Genomic DNA, 19,955 nt, shown 5'->3' with positions numbered 1-19,955 from the left:
CTTAGAGTATAAAAGCTGCCGTCTAATGCTTCAGTTATACAGAACGTTGGTTAGACCGCATTTGGAGTACTGCGTCCAGTTCTGGTCACCTTATTACCGGAAGGACGTGGAGTCTCTGGAAAGGGTGCAGAGGAGGTTTACCAGGATGTTGCCTGGCATGGGGGGACTGGGTTACGAGGAGAGACTGAAGAGACTGGGGCTATTCTCCTTGGAAAGAAGGAGATTGAGAGGGGACATGATAGAGGTATATAAGATACTGAAGGGAATAGATAGAGTTAATAGTGAGAGACTGCTCCCTAGACTGGGTACGAACACAAGAGGTCATCAATTAAGGGTGAGGGGGGGGAGGTATAATTTGGAGGTAAGAGGAAGGTTCTTTACACAGAGAGTTGTGGGGGTCTGGAATGCGCTACCGAGTAGGGTGGTGGAGGCAGGCACGTTGGACTCGTTTAAGATGCAGTTAGATAGGCATATGAGTGAAACGGGAATGGAGGGATATGGTAGGGGCTATTAAATAGGGTAAACCTCGGGAGACACCGGAAGGGCAGGCTGTATAACTAATATGTTTTGTCTTTATTCCACAGGTGGAGGTCCACCTCGTGTCAAGCGAGGGGCATGCACACGGCAGGTTGTGCGTGGGCTGCTCTTGGAAGTCCAGGAGTGGCCTAGTACTTCATGTCGGTGTGTGTGCTTGATCCTGGACCGATAGACGGGCACCGCAACAGCTCAGTGACTAGCACTGCTAGCTGTGCAGATACATGGATTTGGGCCTGTGTCTGTGGGAGTTTGCGCATTCTCCCTGTGGTTGCGTGGGTTTCCTCCGGGCGCTCCGGTTTCCTCCCACACCCCAAAGATGTGCTCTTAGGCTAATTGGTTTCCACCAAATTGACACTATTTCTTCCCTGAATCTGACTGAGTAGGGTCCCATTCGTAGACATGCAGGGTAGAATAGGTGTAGGGCGATGCGGCGGCGCGGGCTCGTTGGGCCGAAGGGCCTGTTTCCCGTGCTGGGTTGTTCTTTGTTCTTTGTTCTATATTGGTTGGGACAAGAGATTCCTTTTCAACTCTTCCTGTTAATTCTGCTGCCTGTCAGTATTACTTTAGTAGTCAGTCTACTGACATTTCAAATGATTTGCAACTGGTTTTCAGATAAAAATGAAGTCTCCAGGCAAAAACAGCAATTACTTTTGGAAAGATGGTGATTGCTTTGCTGACTTTTTCATCAGCAACATATCAAAGTGATTAATCAATCAGCTTTGGCTGTACTGGCTTATGAATGGTGCCACCCACTCCATCCTGAAGATTACAAAGCCAAAGCCAGAACCTGGCAAACCAGAATCCATTCTTTGGAGAGGGTGCAAAGGAGGTTGACCAGGATGTTGCCTGGTATGGAGGGGAGGTCCTATGAGGAGAGACTGAGGGATTTGGGGTTGTTTTCATTAGAAAGGCGGCAGCTAAGAGGGGATCTTATTACAGAGATAGCCTTTTTCCTCGGATGGAGAAAGCTAGCACGAGGGGGCATGGCTTTAAATTAAGGGGGGGGTAGTTACAGGACGGATGTCAGGGGTAGGTTCTTTACCCAGAGGGTGGTGAGGGATTGGAATGCCCTGCCTGCTGCAGTTGTAAATGCGCCTAGTTTGGGGGCGTTTATCTGTGGATAGGTTTATGGATGGAAAGGGATTGGTTTAGGTTAGAGGGTCATTGTTTTTTTAACTGGTCGGTGCAACATCGTGGGCCGAAGGGCCTGTTCTGCGCTGTAATGTTCTACGTTCTATTCCTCGCTTACTCCAAAAACCAAATTCAAAATCCAATTCATGAAATCCAAAGATGACCAAGTAAGTGTTGCACCCTATCTTGGGTGAGATCTGATGCTTGATTTTAACCTTCAAATTTAGCATGTCATTTGAAACAACACCTCCATACAATCAGCACTCACTGGAGCCTCAAGTCCTGAGGTGGATTTTAATTTTAAACACAACCTCACTGCTTGAACAGTGTCACAACAGAGCAAAATATAAAACAAGAAATCTGACTCCAAGGCAAGAGGTCACTCCCTCTTCAGCATTTACTCTAGAAATTTAGAAGTAGTCAATTCTCCAACTGCACTGGTTACAATCCTGCAGATACATGGCCTGAGGTAATGAGCACCAGTTAAAATATATGCTAACATATACAGAAGATTCAGACCCTCAAGCTTGTTGACACTCAATTTGATAATGGCTGTTAGATCACAGACAACTTGCAACTCAAGACTGCATAAAACACTGCATCACAGATCATTTTTGTAGCTAAGTAATGTTGCTGTATCAATACTATCTTAGTATAGCATCCTTTGTACAATGTAACTTAAGTGGGCTCAAGTTTATAGATAGGTTTTGCATTATTCACATCAAATCAATTAAGTTGCAGGGGACCTGAATGGTTGACTTCTACACTATCTAGACGACTTGTTTCAATGGTGTTTAATAACTTCATGGCCATGCATTCCTGCACTCTATTTCACATTTGTATCCATTAGATTCTACCTTCTTCAGCATTCTTGAGCCACTCAACAAATTTCTTCATTTGCTCCAGGAAGATGCTCCTCCCTTTTGCCATATTAGGCTCTCTGTACCATTTCAAGATGGCTTCTTCACTCAGAACATCAGCTATAAATGTGGACAAAGGAAAAGAACAAAAAGAAAATAAAGATCACATCTACAATGCTAATCCCAATGAATTTCCTCCAATTCCAAAGTAGAAAGAGAATTTTCTTTGATTAATATCGGTACAATTATGAATCAAACTATCCAAGTCAATGCAATGTTTAAACACTGTGCACAGCACCAGGGACCTGGGTTCAATTCTAGCCTCAGGAGACTATAGCGTTTGCATGTTCCCCTCATCCAAGATGTGCAGTTTAGGTAGATTAACTAACCATGGTAAATGCCTGAGGTTTCAGGAATAGAGGGGTGGGATGTGCTTTGAGTTGATGCAAACTTGATGGACCAAATGACCTCTTTCTGCATGATAGGGATTCTACTGTTCCACATGCTGGTCATCTCTCAGCTATAGCACCATTGGATCTGCATTCCATAGCTTGTATGTGTCTTTGGAGATCTACAATAGAATCAACAACAAACTGGAGAGCAGGGATGTGTCAAAATGTGAAAGTGTGTGTTATAGCAGATATTTAGCCCAAATGGTCTATGCTGATGTTTATACCGCACAAGTTTCCTCCATATTACAAACAGCAAATGGAAGCAGCAAAAATCAACATGAAACTCAAAGAACACAACAATTAACAGACAGTGTCAGAATGCAGAATAAATCTAGTTTACTATAATCAGAAATTTCTTGTCAGATACTAAGTAGGCCTTCAACAGACCTTCAGGGTTTTGGTATCTAATTCCAGATACAGTTGGATAACCCAAGGCTCCCACAATTCATGGAATCTTGTAGAATAGATTGCAGAAGAGATTTCCTTTCCCACATCCCAAACTTAATATATCCTGGACAAGACATTACAATAAATAAAGATGTACCAAGTTCATAAAAATTCAAGTTACTTGCTGTGGGGAATTTTGATCACCATTTATTCAAGATGCTGATCAAACAGGTTACAGTAGAATTCTACTTCCAGTTCTACAATTATATAATGGGCACCTTTTGCAAGCGATCTTGTAATGTCCTATATTCATGCAGCAAATTAACATTTTAAACGAAAATAAAAGGACCCATTTTCTTTCATCAATTTTGTGGAGCAATAATTACATGTTACAGCCAAAAGACTTGGCTTCAATTTGACTGGATGGTCTACTTTACTCAACTTACTCAAGATCCCTTAAGCATCATCTGTCATAAAACGCAGAAATCTCACTTGAGATGGGCTCATTGCCAACAATTCTTTGGAATGCAAGGAATTGGGAATCATTTCCTCATGTTATAGGATCCCCATTGTTAGAAATCTAAATTCACAATAGGAATGCTCGAAAGGAAAACATCCTGGCCATTCACCTGTAGAACACTTTCTGGACAGTCCTCCTTGCTAACCAATGTGTGGTCCAATTGTGAGAGCAAAGTATGACCTTGATTTTGAAGACAGCTGCTAATACTTTCTTGGTCTCCTTCAATAAAACTTTAAACCCAGATGGCAAAGCTCCAAGTACAGAAACAGCTTTGCCTCAACTGCAACAAAGCATCCAACAACACGAACTAGATCCAAATACTTTAAACGCTTGAGATTTTGTTTTCAAAGCTTTCTAACATATAATAATTACCTGATGTGCAAGTGTAGCCAAGGCCAACATTAAAAAATATTCAAGTTATGGAGACAGAATTGGGGATAATGCCATCACAATAAAGAACTTCCTATGAACAGGATCTTGGACAGAGAAATGGACCAAATTTCCCAGCTTCAGACAGGCCATGCACGAGTAAAATATATTAAAATTTTAATTTCGGAGGATATGCCCAAGATGCAAATCAGTTTTCCTCAAGATGAGAATTAAAGACAAGATTGTTTATGGTGAGAAAGAAAAGGACCAGGAACCGTTAGGTGGGAAGGCCTAGTTTCAAAACCCTAGTACTTGAGGGAACAGCTTTCTGGTCTCAGGTGTCTTGTTAACTAATTCAATAATAGCCAATTAACAAGCCAACAACCAACAATATCCAGTAGATAAGTTCTGTTAGAACTAATGTGAGCAGCAGCATCTTAACAATCCAGATGAACCAAATCACATACCAAGGAAATGCTCTGATGGCATGATTTGATACCTCCCTTGGCTAAAAGTGTTCCCAAACATAATCCAAAAAAAAATTGTAGTAGGCAAAATATCAGATGGGAGCTACATATGGGGAGGTACTTTTCATAGGTAACAGGACTTGGTTTTCAATTCAAATGTCAAAATACCATTCTTGTATTAGCACACAGATGCAGCAGGCGATAAATGGCAAGTTGGCCTTCACCGCAAGAGTACAGCAGGGATGTGTTGTTGTGATTGTACAAGGCCTTGGTGAGGCCACACCTAGAATATCATGCACACTTTTGGTCTTCTTTTCTGAGGAAGGATGTTCTTGCTCTTGAGGGAGCACAGCAAAGGTTTACCAGGCTGATTCTGAGGGTGGTAGGACTGATGTATGAGGAGAGATTGGCTAGGTTAGGACTGTTTTCACTGGAGTTCAGACGAATGAGAGAGGATCGTATCGAGACTTATAAAAAATTCACACAGGACGAGACAAGGTAGATGCAGGGAGGACATGCTTGATGGTGGGGGAGTCCAGAACCAGGGTCACAATCTGAGGATTCAGGATAGACCACTTAGGACAGAGGTAAGGAGACATTTTATCTAGACTATTGAGCCTGTGGAACTCATTACCACAGGAAGTAGTTGATGCCAAAACACAATATATTCAAGAGGTGGCTGGATATAGCATGGGGCAAATGGGCCAAAGGTTATGGGAAGAAAGCAGGATTAGGCTATTGAGTTGGACGATCAGCCATCCTAATGATTAGCAAAGCAGGTTCGAAGGGCCAAATGGCCGCCTCCTGCTCCTGTCTTCTATGTTTCTATGTTGTCAGAACTGCTTCTAGGGGAGAATGGACTGTTTCTGTGGCAAGGCATGAAGCATAATCAATAAAACCCAACAAATAATTCACAACATCCAATATGGATCTTAAACCAAATGCCAACAGATCCAACAAGATGCTAAAAGTCTAAGACTCAATAGATGAATTTTTTTTAAAAAAATCATCTACTGAGGTGGAATTCAAGCTAGGGTCCCAGAGAATTGCTCTAGGTTTGTGGTTTACTAATTCAGTGACCAATACCACGAGGCCGCTGAGATGAACACGTGAACAATCATGCCTAAGATGACACTATGAAAAAGTTAAAAATTAAAGCCAAAAAAAAAGCCACCCTACTGAAATCAAAAAATTGTATAGACTGACCATGCATGCAATTCAGGATCACACCAAGCTCGTTACCAGGAATGGGACAAAGATTTAACTGTTTGTCAGTTCCCCAATCTCCTGCACTCCATATTTGGAAAAACATAGCAATGTTCAAAAACATAGTTAAACATAGCTTTATTCCCAACATACTGTCCAATGCCCTGAACATTGTTTATCCATAGCACATATTTACCTTTGTAGAAAAGCACCACAATTTTCTGAAAGGCCTTCATGAACTGAATATTGTCGTAACAGTATTCCTGAATCTTCAGCAGCAAAGTCAGCTCAGACTGACCCTGGGTGGTGAAGGCAGCAAGGAGAGGGCTGTATTGCTGAAAATTCCAAACAAGACATTAGATTTATGCTTCCTATGCAATCAGATTCACAGAGCAACGAAAACAAAACATCTGGTCTGTTGATCTGCTGGACTCAGACATACGTTTATGTTTTGGTGCTTTAAAGACCATGTTACATGCTAATAACAGAAGGATCTTTTATTGAAATAAGAACCTATATTTTATTATTTGGACTGTCAAAAGGCATCTATAAATTTCAGATTTCCAATGCAAACAACATTAATTTTGTTATACTTACTAGATATAAAACTAACCATAACGCAAATCAGAATAAGGGCTAGCAAATTTAAAACAGTCGAGGAGAAACAACTTCTCCCAAGCAGTTGTGAATCTGTGGAATTTGCTATCCCAGACTACGATGGATGCTGGGACAGTGAGTAAATTTAAGGAAAAGTTAGACAAATTTTTAATTAGTAATGGATTGAAGGCAGGAAAATGGAGGTGAGGAGCATATCAGCCATGATCGAAGGATGGAGCAGGCATGATGGGCCAAAATGGCCTAATTCTACTCCTATATCTTATGAACTAAAAATTAACTACAAGAATTAGAGAAGCCCTGAATACAGGATAGTTGCTTTAAGTTGATAAATCCAAAAGTGTTGAGAGATGGCATCATTTCAGGCATCAGAAGTATTGTGTCCATTTTCTCCGTTCCTCAAGTGCCCAAAGATATCAAAGCTCAACATTTAGTTGCAAGTTAAATTTACCACTCCCAGGCCCAGTCAGAGTTCAGAGCACCTGAATAAAAACAGATCTCAGTCATCCAACATTCAAGACTACTCCAAAAAAGTCACAGCATAAAAGGTGTTAAGATTGCTTAGGCTTTACGAAGAGATCTCTGCTTCCTTTTTATTTGAATTGAGAACTGTTTCTTTCCCAGATTAATTAACAGAACGATGTGAATAAAATGGCATCAAATAGACAATGGGCACAATGCTAATGTTCATTCAAAACCTGGATACTCCAACCCATTCATAACAGCAACTGGTCCTCACTGTTTTTCAAAATTACGCAGGAAGGCCTCCAGCCACCAACCATTGCTGATTCAACTATTGAAAGATGCTGAGCAGAAGTTAATCTGGAGGAAATCCCTCAAAGACCTTTCAGAAGATATCATAAACATTTTAGGTAGACACTAAAAATAGAGTTACAGAAGTTTACCTTTAAGTGCTTAATGGCTTGTTCTGTTAGCAATTCCTCTTTCTTGTTCCATTCCACTGCACCCATTACACAGTTCCAGACAATGCTTATCATTGTCTGTTCAGAGATGCTGTTTTTCTTCATCTCTTCTTTGGCATATGTGATGATCTGTCAAATAAATTTAGCAAATTAATACTCATTTAACCACATCCCAAATACTATTTAATTTTGATCCAAACCCATCCATCCAATCAGGTTTTATACAACTCTACTACTGTCACTGCAATATATCCCTCTGTTTCATCCTCAAGACTATGCGTATTTGAATCCTTGTGACTAAGAGACATGCTATGGAACAAGACAACTATCTAATGCTAAAAATATGCCACACATTTTATGGACTTCTTTAATAAAAGAGTTCTCCAAGGTCTCAGCCTGCTATTTCATAAAATGGTCCACGAAATACAAATTTAAACTCTTTTTTGCTGATTAACGATGCATTACTGTGGAGCCAAAGTTCCCCAAGCTGAACTCCCATGGCTTGTGCTGTGAAATGTACTGCAGTAAATTGAATAAGTTACATACAATTCCAGGGAGTTACTTCTATTACTGACGAACACAAACACAACTGAAACACCACTGGGCATTTACAGAGCTACCATGCTGGGGACTCTTGAGCATTGAAGGGGGCAAAATGGAAAGGAGAAAAGGAGGCCACTAAGAAAGCCCAATGAATGAATGGTTTGGGACACAAACAACTGGAATAGACATTTTCAGTATTCAGAAAGTTATGGCACACACACACACACACACATTCTGAAACTAAATACGTAATTTACAAGCAGTTTAAAACATGGACAAGTGAACTGAAGTGTCATTTAATTTACAAAAGCTAAGAGCTGGTGTTGATGAAGCCAAAGGCGAATGCAAACAGAAATGTGGCATTGGAATTTAATGCTTACTTGCTGAGTCTACTGAAAGTCAAGAGATACACATTGTGATCTGGACAAAAACGAAAATCACGTTTACCACGCGTTTCCTGCTATTAAAATAATGCATCTATGGACAGCACGGTGGCACAGTGGTTAGCCAGCACGGCTGCTTCAGTGTCAGAGCCCTGGGTTTGATTCCCAGCTTGGGTCACTGTGTGGGGAATCTGCATGTTCTCCCCAGAATTCACATGGGTTTCCTCCAGGTGCTCCTGTTTCCTCCCACAGTCTGAAAGGCATGCTGGTTAAGTACATTGACCTGAACAGGCACTGGAGTGTGGTGACTTAGGGAATTTCATAGCAACTTCATTGCAGCATTAAATGCAAGCTTTACTTGTGACTAAAATAAACTAACTTTTAACTGTATTGTAGGTACAGCCAATTAACAACCATTTAGCAAAATATGTTGGGAAAGATCAATGGCTTCAGAATTTTTGCAGTCATGACCACTGTAATTCCCAAATTCATAAGCTGATCATCATGTCAGTGCTCCTGTAAAATTACATGCGATTAATATTTTAGGAACAGTGTTGACAGCAGAACGATGGCACCCACAAGGCCGTATTTGCTGACATCATGAAGTTAAGTGCACGCAGGACACCAGATTTTAATCAAACAACTTCATATAGATTTGGCCAAGAGAAAGATAGTTCAGCCGCCCAGCTGAGACAACATAATGCACTTCTCAGAAGTTACCCATACAGAAGATCTGATAATCAATAACATTTGGAAACATACCAATAATGAAACTGCATTTGCGATATTTAGATTGGTTAGAAAGTCAAGTTTGAATTAGCTAGCATTTTAGAAGTTGATGAACTGTTATCCCAGCTTTTGAAGTGTTCTGTTTTCACAAATATTCTGCAAACACGAGAGAAATGTACGAGTACTAGCACAGTAGAAGCCAATAATGATAATGATTGTTCAAAGTAGTGTATAAACAAGCTGACCAATTCACATCATAGCACACAGATTGTATGGGGTGTTTGTATAAATTGTGCCACGTTTTCCAAATGTGTTGCTGGCTACACAAATGCCTACCCAATACTTAGGAAAAAAAACTGACTGCAATAAGAAAATATAACAAGAAATAGCATCTCTAGCAAATACTATCCATGCAAGTAGTATTGTGTTTCATTACAAGACTGCACTAATATCAAAATATTCAACTTCAGGAGAATGAGCTGTGAAAATGATACCAAAGCAATGGTTTCTGCCAGTACTGCATACATTGTTGTCAAGTTGAGTAGAGTAACTGCAGATTGAGAAGTAGAATGTTAGCATTTTACAAAAACCAAATTCTAAGAAAATACTGCACGGTCCCTTTAAAAAGATGATGGTTTTCCCGTGCTTAGAGAATTGGAAGGTCAAACAGCAAAGTTGCCTTTGTAACAGGTTTTCACACTTTTGAATTTAGCCAGTTTTAATCCTGCACTTGGAAACCAGCAACCTATTAGATTTAAATTTGATTGTTCTGGCAACCTGGGACCAATCCTATTGGACAGGATGTTGATACGTCATCACAGGAACAAAAGTGGTGGCAGTGGGACAATAAGCAGAGACAGCAACTGCCATCTGCCAGAGTAACAGCCTTATCCACGTCTTAGAGAAAGCTCCATATTGACATCAAAAGGTACCAAAGACGACAGAAGAAATCAGAATAAGCTCAAAATATCATGGATGCAGCCAAATCTGGTTGTAATTTAGAGCATGACCAGAATTTTTTTTTGTTAATAAATAGAAATTGTATTTACCTGAACAGCATTCCATTAGAATCATGTTTTATTCAGTTTGTTAACTTGTTTTGTTAGCTAAATAAATAGTTATTCAATTTGTGTGTGTGTGTGTGTGTGTGTGTGTGTGTGTGTGTGTGTGTGTGTGTGTGTGTGTACGTTATTTGATTTAACCACTGAAAGTTGCTGAAGAAGATTGTACCACTTCATACTCACCTTTACAGATTGGGTCTAGGTACTCCTGAATGGTTAGATGTTAGTTCTCAGAGGGGGATCCACCTCCACAACAATATTATCTCTTTCACAAGCATTAAGCAGTTTGAATCCATTAATGCAAAATGGATCACTAATTACACCCACAAGCAGTACACTTACTATAAATTTACTATTGCAAGGAGGTGCAATTAGTGCATTTGCCAATATGGTAACTTTACATCTGGAAAAACAATTTGCACACAACATATATGCCGCCTTTCAAGCCTCCAGTGCCAACTGTGAGCATAGCTTCAGTTTAATGAATTAGATCAAAACCCAAGTCTCCCAAACTGGAAGTCAGCCAGACAGCCCATCTGACAAGGTTAAAAATCCTACTTTGTAGCAATGAAGATGTCAAATTTGACAGAATTTTACATTACTGAAAAATGCAAGACGACAAAGGAGAACTTCCAACACTATTTAACTAAGCCATAGCCAACAAACATGAAGCTTCCTAATTGTTTTGTTCTTTGTATGTTTTAAATAGTACCCATTGGACTTAAAAGGTGACTCTATTGAAAAACAGAAGACACAAAGACTTGGCATGGTGGATATGGAGAGGATGTTTCACTTTTTGGGGACACACAGGTTGGGTAGCATTAGCAGGATTATCTGTACGCCTCAATTACCCTTCATGGCATGTAGTTTTCAAAGTGCAGGCCTTGAAACTAAGTTAGAGAAGACAACTCAAGCAACCAAGACGACCATCTAAAATCCAAGACACTGCTGGAGCTAAAAAAGATGTTCAGTGTTCACAAGTGATGGATCTTTTATTGCCTTATCGAAAAGGAAAGAACTGAAGAATTCCTAAGGCTTCTTACTCTGCTCAATTGTGTAGTTAGCCTTTTTTATAGGGCACATCTTACAACTTCTGGTAAAGGCAATTGTTCCTAGTCACACACATCAGTAGATTTACCGATGATACAAACAGGTAGACCGGAGACATTAATTGTTTAATTGCATCCCATCAGTAATGTCACAATCTTTAGTGGCAGACAGATGAAACGTCCGATCCGACAATGGTCACATAATTATACCTTATTTACAGTTTGTGCTATTAGCGAGGTCAATTGTGTCCTGTAGATATAGTAAAATATCCACCTATTGTCTGCAGTATCTTATGTATATGCAGAGACAGCCAGTGAGGGTGCTGCTAATTTTCCTGGCCCCTTGCCCAGCCCCTGCTGAGCTCAGGTCTCCTCTCCCCAACACTTAACATGAATCCACTTGCTCTAGGCACCAGGTACTTGATTTTTCTAGCTTAAAGCACCTTTCCACTACTGTGGACAATGGAAGTTATTGCAGGGAACAGCCTGATGTAATTTTAGGCAATGAAACATTTTTTTTGCAGGCTAAGACAATGTCTGAAGTTACCTAAAGCTGCACGTGCAAGTGTTAAGAACAGCAAACTTAATTAGAAACCAACAGCATCTTAAGGTATACATTCTGTTCTCTAACCAACATTAAAGCAAGTCATGGTTAATGTCACCAACTCTATTACCTCTTTGAGGGGATCACCACGGGCCATTTGATCGTGGAGCTCCTTTTGCAGCTCCTTCCGTGCACCAAGGGATTGCTGGTTACGGACAAAGTCGGCAAGTTCCTTCAATCCTGCATCAGTGAAGTACTTGACAAAGTGATCGTAACTCTGTTTATTAGCTGGGAACAATTCCTGCAAGAGATTTAGAAGACTTACCCCACAATTTATAACATACTTTCTTACAAAAAATACTTTGGCCAGAAAATGAAATTGTGTAGATGTTGGGAAAATGGCTGAAGTTCACAGAATAGGTACTGTCCAAAAGGAGGCCAGTCAACGTCTGTGTTCACTAAAGGTCCAACCAACATGTTCACTCTCCCCCACAGCCCTGCACATTCTTTCTTTACAGATAATAATTCAATTCTCGCAGGCAAGAGCGCAAAAGGTGAATGAAACAGAGGCAAGAGAGACAGTATGTGTATGCTCATGCATGAAATGAGAATTCTGCTCTCCAGCAGCACTCCCAGTTTAAAACGAATTTGAAGGGAATAGATCAGCAGCACTCCTCCCACTAAAAATGACAAGGCTGCAAGACTTGGAAGTATATGTTCAATAATCAAACATTTAAATTAAAATAAATGCACAAATTTGCACCTACTGCACAATAATTTGTTTGTCATTTAGTTCTTTAATACAAGATGATTTCTTAAAAGTTCGATCTGTACTCTCGGAAGGTCAAAACAGTTCTTTAGCAGGAAATATTTGGGAAACTCCACAAAAGACCATACCTACTGTAGTTAATAAAAAAAATCTACTGAACTTACCAACTTAAAAACATGGATTTCTACAAAAAAGCATTTTTCAAATTTTAATTGGCTGTTGTATTTTTAATACTCACCAGTAATCTATTGTCCATATTGACCTTTCGAAGGCTTCCAGCAACTGCATTGATGTCTTTTTCAGATATCCAAGATTTGAATAGTTTTACAGCAAATGCTGCTGAAACACCTGAAACAAAAACAAAATGTAATTAGATACAGAAACATCTAGACATGATGCAACCACGTACACTATCAATCCACATCAATATATATTCTACCACGACCTTAATCCATGCTATTTTATAAACCTCAAATTATGCCCTCACAGCCTACATACATCCATCTTTCTTACATGAAGTAGATAGATGATTAAGAGACTAGGTGTCACTCTGGTCACTCATCTGCATCACAATTTGCACCAACCCAAACATTACTCAATGCAGATATTATTAGGCAGCCTGGGATTTCTCAATAGCTTTAATTAAAATTAATTGAATTGAAATAATATTCACCAAAATAAAAATAGCCACGAGCTTTTATTTTATTTATTCTTTTATGGAGTTCTTTCATATTGCTAGTCTCCAACTGCCTTTAAATAGAGTGTTTTTACAGCCAGTTCAGAGGCAGGTTAAGAATCAAGCACACTAAGTGGATTTGGAGTCACATGTAGGCCAGACCAGGTAAAGATGATAATATTTCCTTCAAGTACATTGGTGCCCTGGATGAACTTTTACAACCAATGTTGGCAACACTAATCATGAAGCACCAGTGAACTAGCGAAAATGAATCATCGCATTAAAAATAAATCAAAAAACGAGATGACAAGACATCTTAGCATGATTTGGACATGGGAATCAAACACTTCAACAGACAAAGATTTATGACAAGGCATATGAACGAATCTAGAATTTACCTTCCTTGACCAAGTTCTCATTGAAGAGGCTACTCAGAATAGAGGATGATAATGTTCCATTGCCTAACAAAATCCCAGTCAACATGGCTAGCTTGGTGCGTTCAGATTCTGAGAAACCCTTCAGGAACAACAGCAGCTGCAACAATTAAGGGTTAATACCATTAATCTCTTACCGATCAATTTGCAGCAAATATTTAATACTGCAAATGCAATTAGCATAAAAACTTTCATGAACTGAAAATCCTAAAGAAAGGACATTTGCTCATGGAGATTAATTTGTTTAGTTATGTGCACAAAATACCAACAATCAATGTAGAGTAATTAATGGATACCCCATCACTATTTCCAGATTCCATAGTGCAAAGGATGGGGTTACAGTTTGAAGCTCTATTACAGGTGGCAAAAAAAGTTGCGTATTTCATCAAGAATAGTCATTTAAATTAGCTCAGACCTTTTTTATTTCCTCTTCGAATCCTCTCTCCAGGTATTTGTAACGCCTGATCAGCTTATTAAACACCTGTAATGCAAAATTTGAGTCACTAAATATTGTTTAAGTGGATGAAAGCTACAGCAAAAGGTGATTACCAGTAGACAGAAAAAGGAATGCTCACCAATTCAGCTTTTAGCTGGCCTCTTTATAAAGATCCTTGTCATCACTTATCAAGCAACCAGACTTAAAGTTAGTCTCACACTGGATAGAGGTTTAACTATTTAGGAGCCCAGCCACTGAAACACCCAACTACAAAGTTTTGCTGCTAGTCTCAGAACTTAAAGTGTGCGTGTGCAGTGGAATTAATCTAGGAGAACTCCTGGGCTGCCTCCAGTAAAACTACATCCTTTCTCAAATAGAGACCCAAAACTTCACAATACTCCAGATGCCAGCTCACTAATGCTTTGTATGGCTGGAACAAAACTTTCCTACTTTTACAATCTATATTTCTTTAGCAATAAATGTTAAAATATCATTTGCCCTACTTATTGCATCTTATACTTGCATACTAATTTTCTGCAATTCATGCACAAGGTCACCCAGATCCCTCTGTCAAAAGTGGTCTGAAATTTCTCTCTATTTAGACAATTTGCCTATTTTCTGACCAAAACAGAATCTCACTTGTCCATGTTAAACTCCATCTGCCAAATTTGACCTAGTCACCTAACCAGCTATATTCGTTTGTAAATTTATTTCCTTATTGCAACTTACTAGCCCACCTATTTTAGTGATATCTGCAATTTTGTCTGCAGTAGCTTCTATTCCTGCATCCAAGTCATTAATTAAAGATTGTAAATAGTTGGGCCCCAAGGACTGAACTCCAAGACACATCACTACATCTTGTCAACCAGAAAAAGACTCATTTATCTCAGCTCTGCCTTCTGTCAGTTAGCCAGTCTTCTATCCAAGCTAACCCCATGTGATCTTACCTTGTGCGGCTCCTCATGAAATGCCTTCTGAAAGTCCAGATGTACTACATCTACAGGATCCCCACTTGGCTTGTTACATCTTCAAAGAATTAGTCAAACATGATTTACCCCCCCCTTCCTAAAACCATGCCGACTCTGAAGAATTGCATTTTGACTTTCCAAATACCACTTCTTTAAAGACTCTAAGATGTAGGCTATCAGGTCCTGGGGACTTGTCTGCCATTAATCAAGACAAATGACTTGCCCACCTGTTGAAAATTGACATGTTCCTGTGTATGGCACTTTACTCCCATACCATCAGGTCACATTACATAGATTATGACTATTGGTTCTCATTGCCAATGTCATCCTACCCCACTAACATTAACTCAGTTTGGGAGCATTTAATAATGGTATTCAAATATCCCAAGTGTGCAGTATATCCATTCCCTGCTGCTGATTACAAAACACCAAGAAGCTCAAATGCACAAAATATGTAAAACATTGGCTGAACATTACTCCTCCTTATTAGACTAACAGATTTGTTGCATCACTACATTTTATACTTCAGCTTAATTCTACCAAATAACTGATTAACTATCAAAAATAAACCAGGAGAAACTTAAGTCTAACAGTTGCAGTATACAATTTAGTGGAAACAAATAACCTGTAGAGGCGAGGGGAATACAGAATGGTGCAAATCAAAGTAAGCTACCTTTTGTTCTCTGCCAGTTTTAAAGATTTACATCTTCTGACAAGCTAAAAACTGCCAGCCAGGAGGGAAAAATACTTATATACAGAAGTTTAATTTAAAAATGTCACTGAAGGAATACTTAAAACATGTCAAGCAAGGCACCTTTAACATTGTGAAATGTAAAGATACTTGACAATAGCAGAACGCAAAATTTGACACCGAGCCACATAGATACTAGAGCAGACAACCAAAAGCCTGATCAAAGAGGTTGGTTTTAAGGAGCACTTTACAAAGGGAAAGAGAGGAAGAGAGGCATAGAGCTTTACGGAGAGAATTCTGGAGCTTGCAATCAAAGGCACATCTGCCAATAATAGAGCAATTAAATGTTAGGATGCTCAAGGAGGCCAGAACTGGAAGAGCACAAATGAGGCTTGTACAGCTGAAGGAGGTTACAAAGACAGGAAAGAGTGGGGCCATGCAATTTGAAAATGAGGAAAATTTCAAAATTAAAGGTATTCCTTATCTGGGAGCCAGTGCAGACTAATGTGCACGGATGAACAAAGCTAGCTACAAGTTAGGATACGGTCAGAGTTTTGACTGACCTTTAATTTAGACAGAGGATATGGAGTATGCATCAAGTCTAAAGGTAACAAAAGCATGGACGGTGGTTTCAGCAGTGTGAAGCTGGGGCAGGGACAGAGATGGACACATAAAAAAGTAGAAACAGGTAGTCTTGGTGATGGTGGAGATATCCAGTTGGAGGTTCATCCCAGAATCAAATAAGACACCAAAGTTGTGAACTATCTGGTTCAGTTTCAGTCAGTTGTCAGGAAGAGATGGTGTAAACAACTAGCAACAGATGTTAACTTCCAACAGTAAGCACTTCCAATAAAGTCAGATTAATAAAAAAATTAAGTGAACTTTGCATTTCTCCGACAAGAGGAGAAACGTAAAGGCAATAAAACTTGCCTGAGCATATGCACGTATGGTCTCTAGGTTTTCTTGAGCAGCAAACACACAGACATCTGTACGGGTCACGTTATCAGCAAGGGTACCACCTGGAGCTATAAAGTAGAAAGGAAATTAAGACTTAAGGTGAATGGCAGAAAAACCAAAGGCACACGAGGAATGTTTAAGCAGAGTGTGGTTAGGATTCGAAATACATTGTCTGATGGTGTGGTGGAAGAGACTCAACCGTGGCTTTCAAAAGGGGAACTGAATAATTATGAGGAACAAAATGTATAGCGGCTACAAGCAAAATGGGATCAGCTCTGCTGCCTTTGCAGTGAGCTGGCATGGACATGGGCTGAACGGTCTCCTTTTGGTGCTATAATAAAATTATGAAATAAATTCAACCTTGTACTAGGTGCCTCAAATAAAGTGTATCTGCATGAGACAGCAAGACACACTTCTACAAAATCCTCAATCAGCAACCCAAGTTACAAGAATTCAACTGAGACAGTACAAAGAGGGAGAGATGCAAGGGTCCTTCTAACCAAAAGATTTAAAAATAGAAACCTGAGCAAACAATCTTGATCCAATTCTTAAGTGCATTACTGAACAATCGCAGTAATCTTTGAAAAACTGCACTGTACATACCGAACCATACAAATTTTCCAAGCTATCCCACTGTGACAGATCAGCTGGAGTGCAGTCTGTCTCACCAATATTCAGTGTTAATTTGGGAAATGACTTTGTTGCATTTTCAGGCAAATCAGCAGATAAATAGTGCTAAGTTAGCATGTGGGGAATTCTGGCTCTGCAGCCACAATCCACAGAACCTGAAAAGCACAACTGAAGTTCATTCTCTTCAATGCATTACACTAATGTACTCAGGAGATTGTACACAAATTGCTGACTTCGTAGCAGTGCTGCTTAATGCCCTAGACAATGGAGCAGGAAGCGGTAAAATGGGCAGATGCTGCATTTGCTGTGGTTGCACAGGAGATGCTGGGAAGAGGGGGTGCAAACATGAACAAAGATATCCTGAAAGGTACGAGTGAAAATGAGAGACACACTGAACAGAAAACAAATCTTGATACATTTGAGGAAAATAATGTCACTACAATGGAGCGCTTAACATGTGGCTCGTGGGTCAAATCTGTACCTTCTGATTCTCTTCTTTTATGCAAATACAGTATCCTTGATTTGGTTTATTCAGTGAGCAGAATTTTTACAGGATTAATCATTACCAGTTCAGAATCCAGAATATTTAAAAGCTGGGGAATAGAGGAAATCATTGTGTAGGACTAATTATTTTCTACATAAATCATATTTAGATCGCTTAACTGAGTTGCGATATCCCTTTCCTACATGATCTTGCACATAAACTCCAGCCAAGAAACTCATGAAAGCAGAGCACCAGTTGAATGCCAATTCAGAGGAAATATGGACAGCTACATCCAGGCAAGGTTCTCAGTTTATGATGGGAGGGCATTCCAAACCACCCATCACACTCCTTCAAATTCAGACGACCATCCTTCAACAAACAAAATCAGCAATGCAAATTCAAAAGTTTGCGAAAAACTTAATGGAGCTCTTACCCAGCATCCCACCGGCCACCAGGATATCAAATAAAGTCTCAGCATAGCGGCGATAGTCGAGCTTGGCTCCTGAAGTATCAAGAAACTTTGCTACAGCTTCCAAATCACTGCCATTTTCATTCAAACCTTGGATAATAGAATCTTGGAACTGAGTAGGCTCAAACTTCTCTTTTTCATCTACATACGGAGAAAAACACATCAGCGTGGTAAACATGTCAACCATACAAGTATGCTCCTTAATGCTTTCCCAGGAAAAAAAAAGCCATAACTTGGCATTATCCACGTCAGAGCTCAGGGAATTGTTTAACTCAGTGGCAGCAGACAGACATGGGTGTAAAGTAATACCTCGTGTGTCTCGACAGGTGAAAGCACCAAGTTCAATTGATTGATGCAGCCTGCATTGTACCATACAAGATCAATGGCACAGAGAACAAAACCGACACCGAGTTTCTGATTTCAACCATGTTAATTTAGCAAAATGTTGAGAAAAGGATAAGTAGGTGTTTTGATGTTCCAAGTGTTACCTCTCCTCCATACTCACTTGATAACACTATCCCTCCAAAATCAGAAAAACAGAATATCCAACTTTTTCTTTCAATCTAAAGTAGGTTTACATTCAATGGCTTTCACTTCCACAAACATGTCCACATTCCTTTCCATTTCATATAATTACATAGTCAAGCTGCAGAATTTTCAAATATTTACTTTAGTAACTTACCTCTTTTCCTAGTTTTAAAACGCTGGCCAGTTAGCGTTGGCTTCTGCTGCTTTGGATTATTCATAAAAGACACTCTGCCAAGAAAGAGCGAATAAAAACATTACAAATGCCCCTATACAAAACCTAATTCAGTAACAATCAATTTCAGATAACCCAATCCATATTTAGTCAGATGAAATGAGAACTTAACAACCCAAAACATGAAAAAGTAAACATACAAGGAAAATTTTCAAATTTGTAAACATGAACCATCAATTAGCTCAACTAAAATAATTTTACAGTTCTAGGTCAATACCCACTTCAAACAATTCACCAAGTGAGTTCACTGCTTTGTTCCAAGTTTCTGATTTAAATTACTTCCACTCCAACAGCCCACCTGCTGCTGAACCTGCAGCCATGCCATTGTTCTGATGTTCTCCTGATCACCTTTCCTTTGACCAGCCTCTATACCATTCAAACCACTGCCATCCATATTCCAACTCTCACCTGCACCGCATTCCAGTCCAGCAACTCTTCCAGTTTATAGATATCCTCCGAGTGTTCAAATCCATCAATGACCTCACCACACCTCTGCTGCATACTTTAGTGGTATATACCTCAAATTTCAGTACTTGACAGGTTTACTCGTATATCCCAGGTTTTCATCATTCAATCATTGCCAGCCAAAGCTACAGTTTGCCAGGGTCATAGATCAGTTAACTTAGTGGCAATTGTGGCCTCCACAATGGAAATGGATCATTATCACACTGCGTACTTCATGCCCCCATAGCCATCAGCTTAGTCATTACTAAACACAAATTCTGAAAACATAATACTATAGATGCTAAAAACAGAAAAACTCTGGAAAGACAACAGGTCTGATAGCATCATTAAGAAGGAAAACATAGCTTTGAGAATCTGTATGATTCTTCAGTGCTCTCTCCATAGACCTCCTAAATCTCCCAGCTTTTTTTTAAATTACTCTTAAATCCCCATCTTCCACT

The 19,955-nt window shown here is 39.5% G+C and overlaps 1 protein-coding gene across 1 annotated transcript in view; it reads right to left on the bottom strand.

Moving 5' to 3' along the window:
* LOC145349972 (eIF5-mimic protein 2) overlaps positions 1 to 19,955 on the bottom strand; it is a 46,680-nt gene that overhangs the window by 2,616 nt on the left and 24,109 nt on the right. Inside the window, exons 2-11 of the mRNA XM_080198738.1 lie at positions 18,973 to 19,046; positions 18,255 to 18,431; positions 16,681 to 16,775; positions 14,071 to 14,136; positions 13,620 to 13,755; positions 12,784 to 12,893; positions 11,907 to 12,077; positions 7,450 to 7,596; positions 6,126 to 6,264; positions 2,526 to 2,648 (exon numbers count right to left, since the gene is read on the bottom strand). Of these exons, the coding sequence (XP_080054864.1) occupies positions 2,526 to 2,648; positions 6,126 to 6,264; positions 7,450 to 7,596; positions 11,907 to 12,077; positions 12,784 to 12,893; positions 13,620 to 13,755; positions 14,071 to 14,136; positions 16,681 to 16,775; positions 18,255 to 18,431; positions 18,973 to 19,036 (1,228 nt within the window). The 5' untranslated portion in view covers positions 19,037 to 19,046. The remainder of the gene's footprint in view (positions 1 to 2,525; positions 2,649 to 6,125; positions 6,265 to 7,449; positions 7,597 to 11,906; positions 12,078 to 12,783; positions 12,894 to 13,619; positions 13,756 to 14,070; positions 14,137 to 16,680; positions 16,776 to 18,254; positions 18,432 to 18,972; positions 19,047 to 19,955) is intronic.

The sequence above is a fragment of the Carcharhinus amblyrhynchos genome, chromosome 11 (genome assembly GCF_965287045.1).
Source record: "Carcharhinus amblyrhynchos chromosome 11, sCarAmb.v2.hapA, whole genome shotgun sequence".
NCBI lineage: Eukaryota > Metazoa > Chordata > Chondrichthyes > Carcharhiniformes > Carcharhinidae > Carcharhinus > Carcharhinus amblyrhynchos.
Note: the sequence above shows the minus strand (reverse complement) of the source record. Positions and strands in the feature narration are given on the sequence as shown.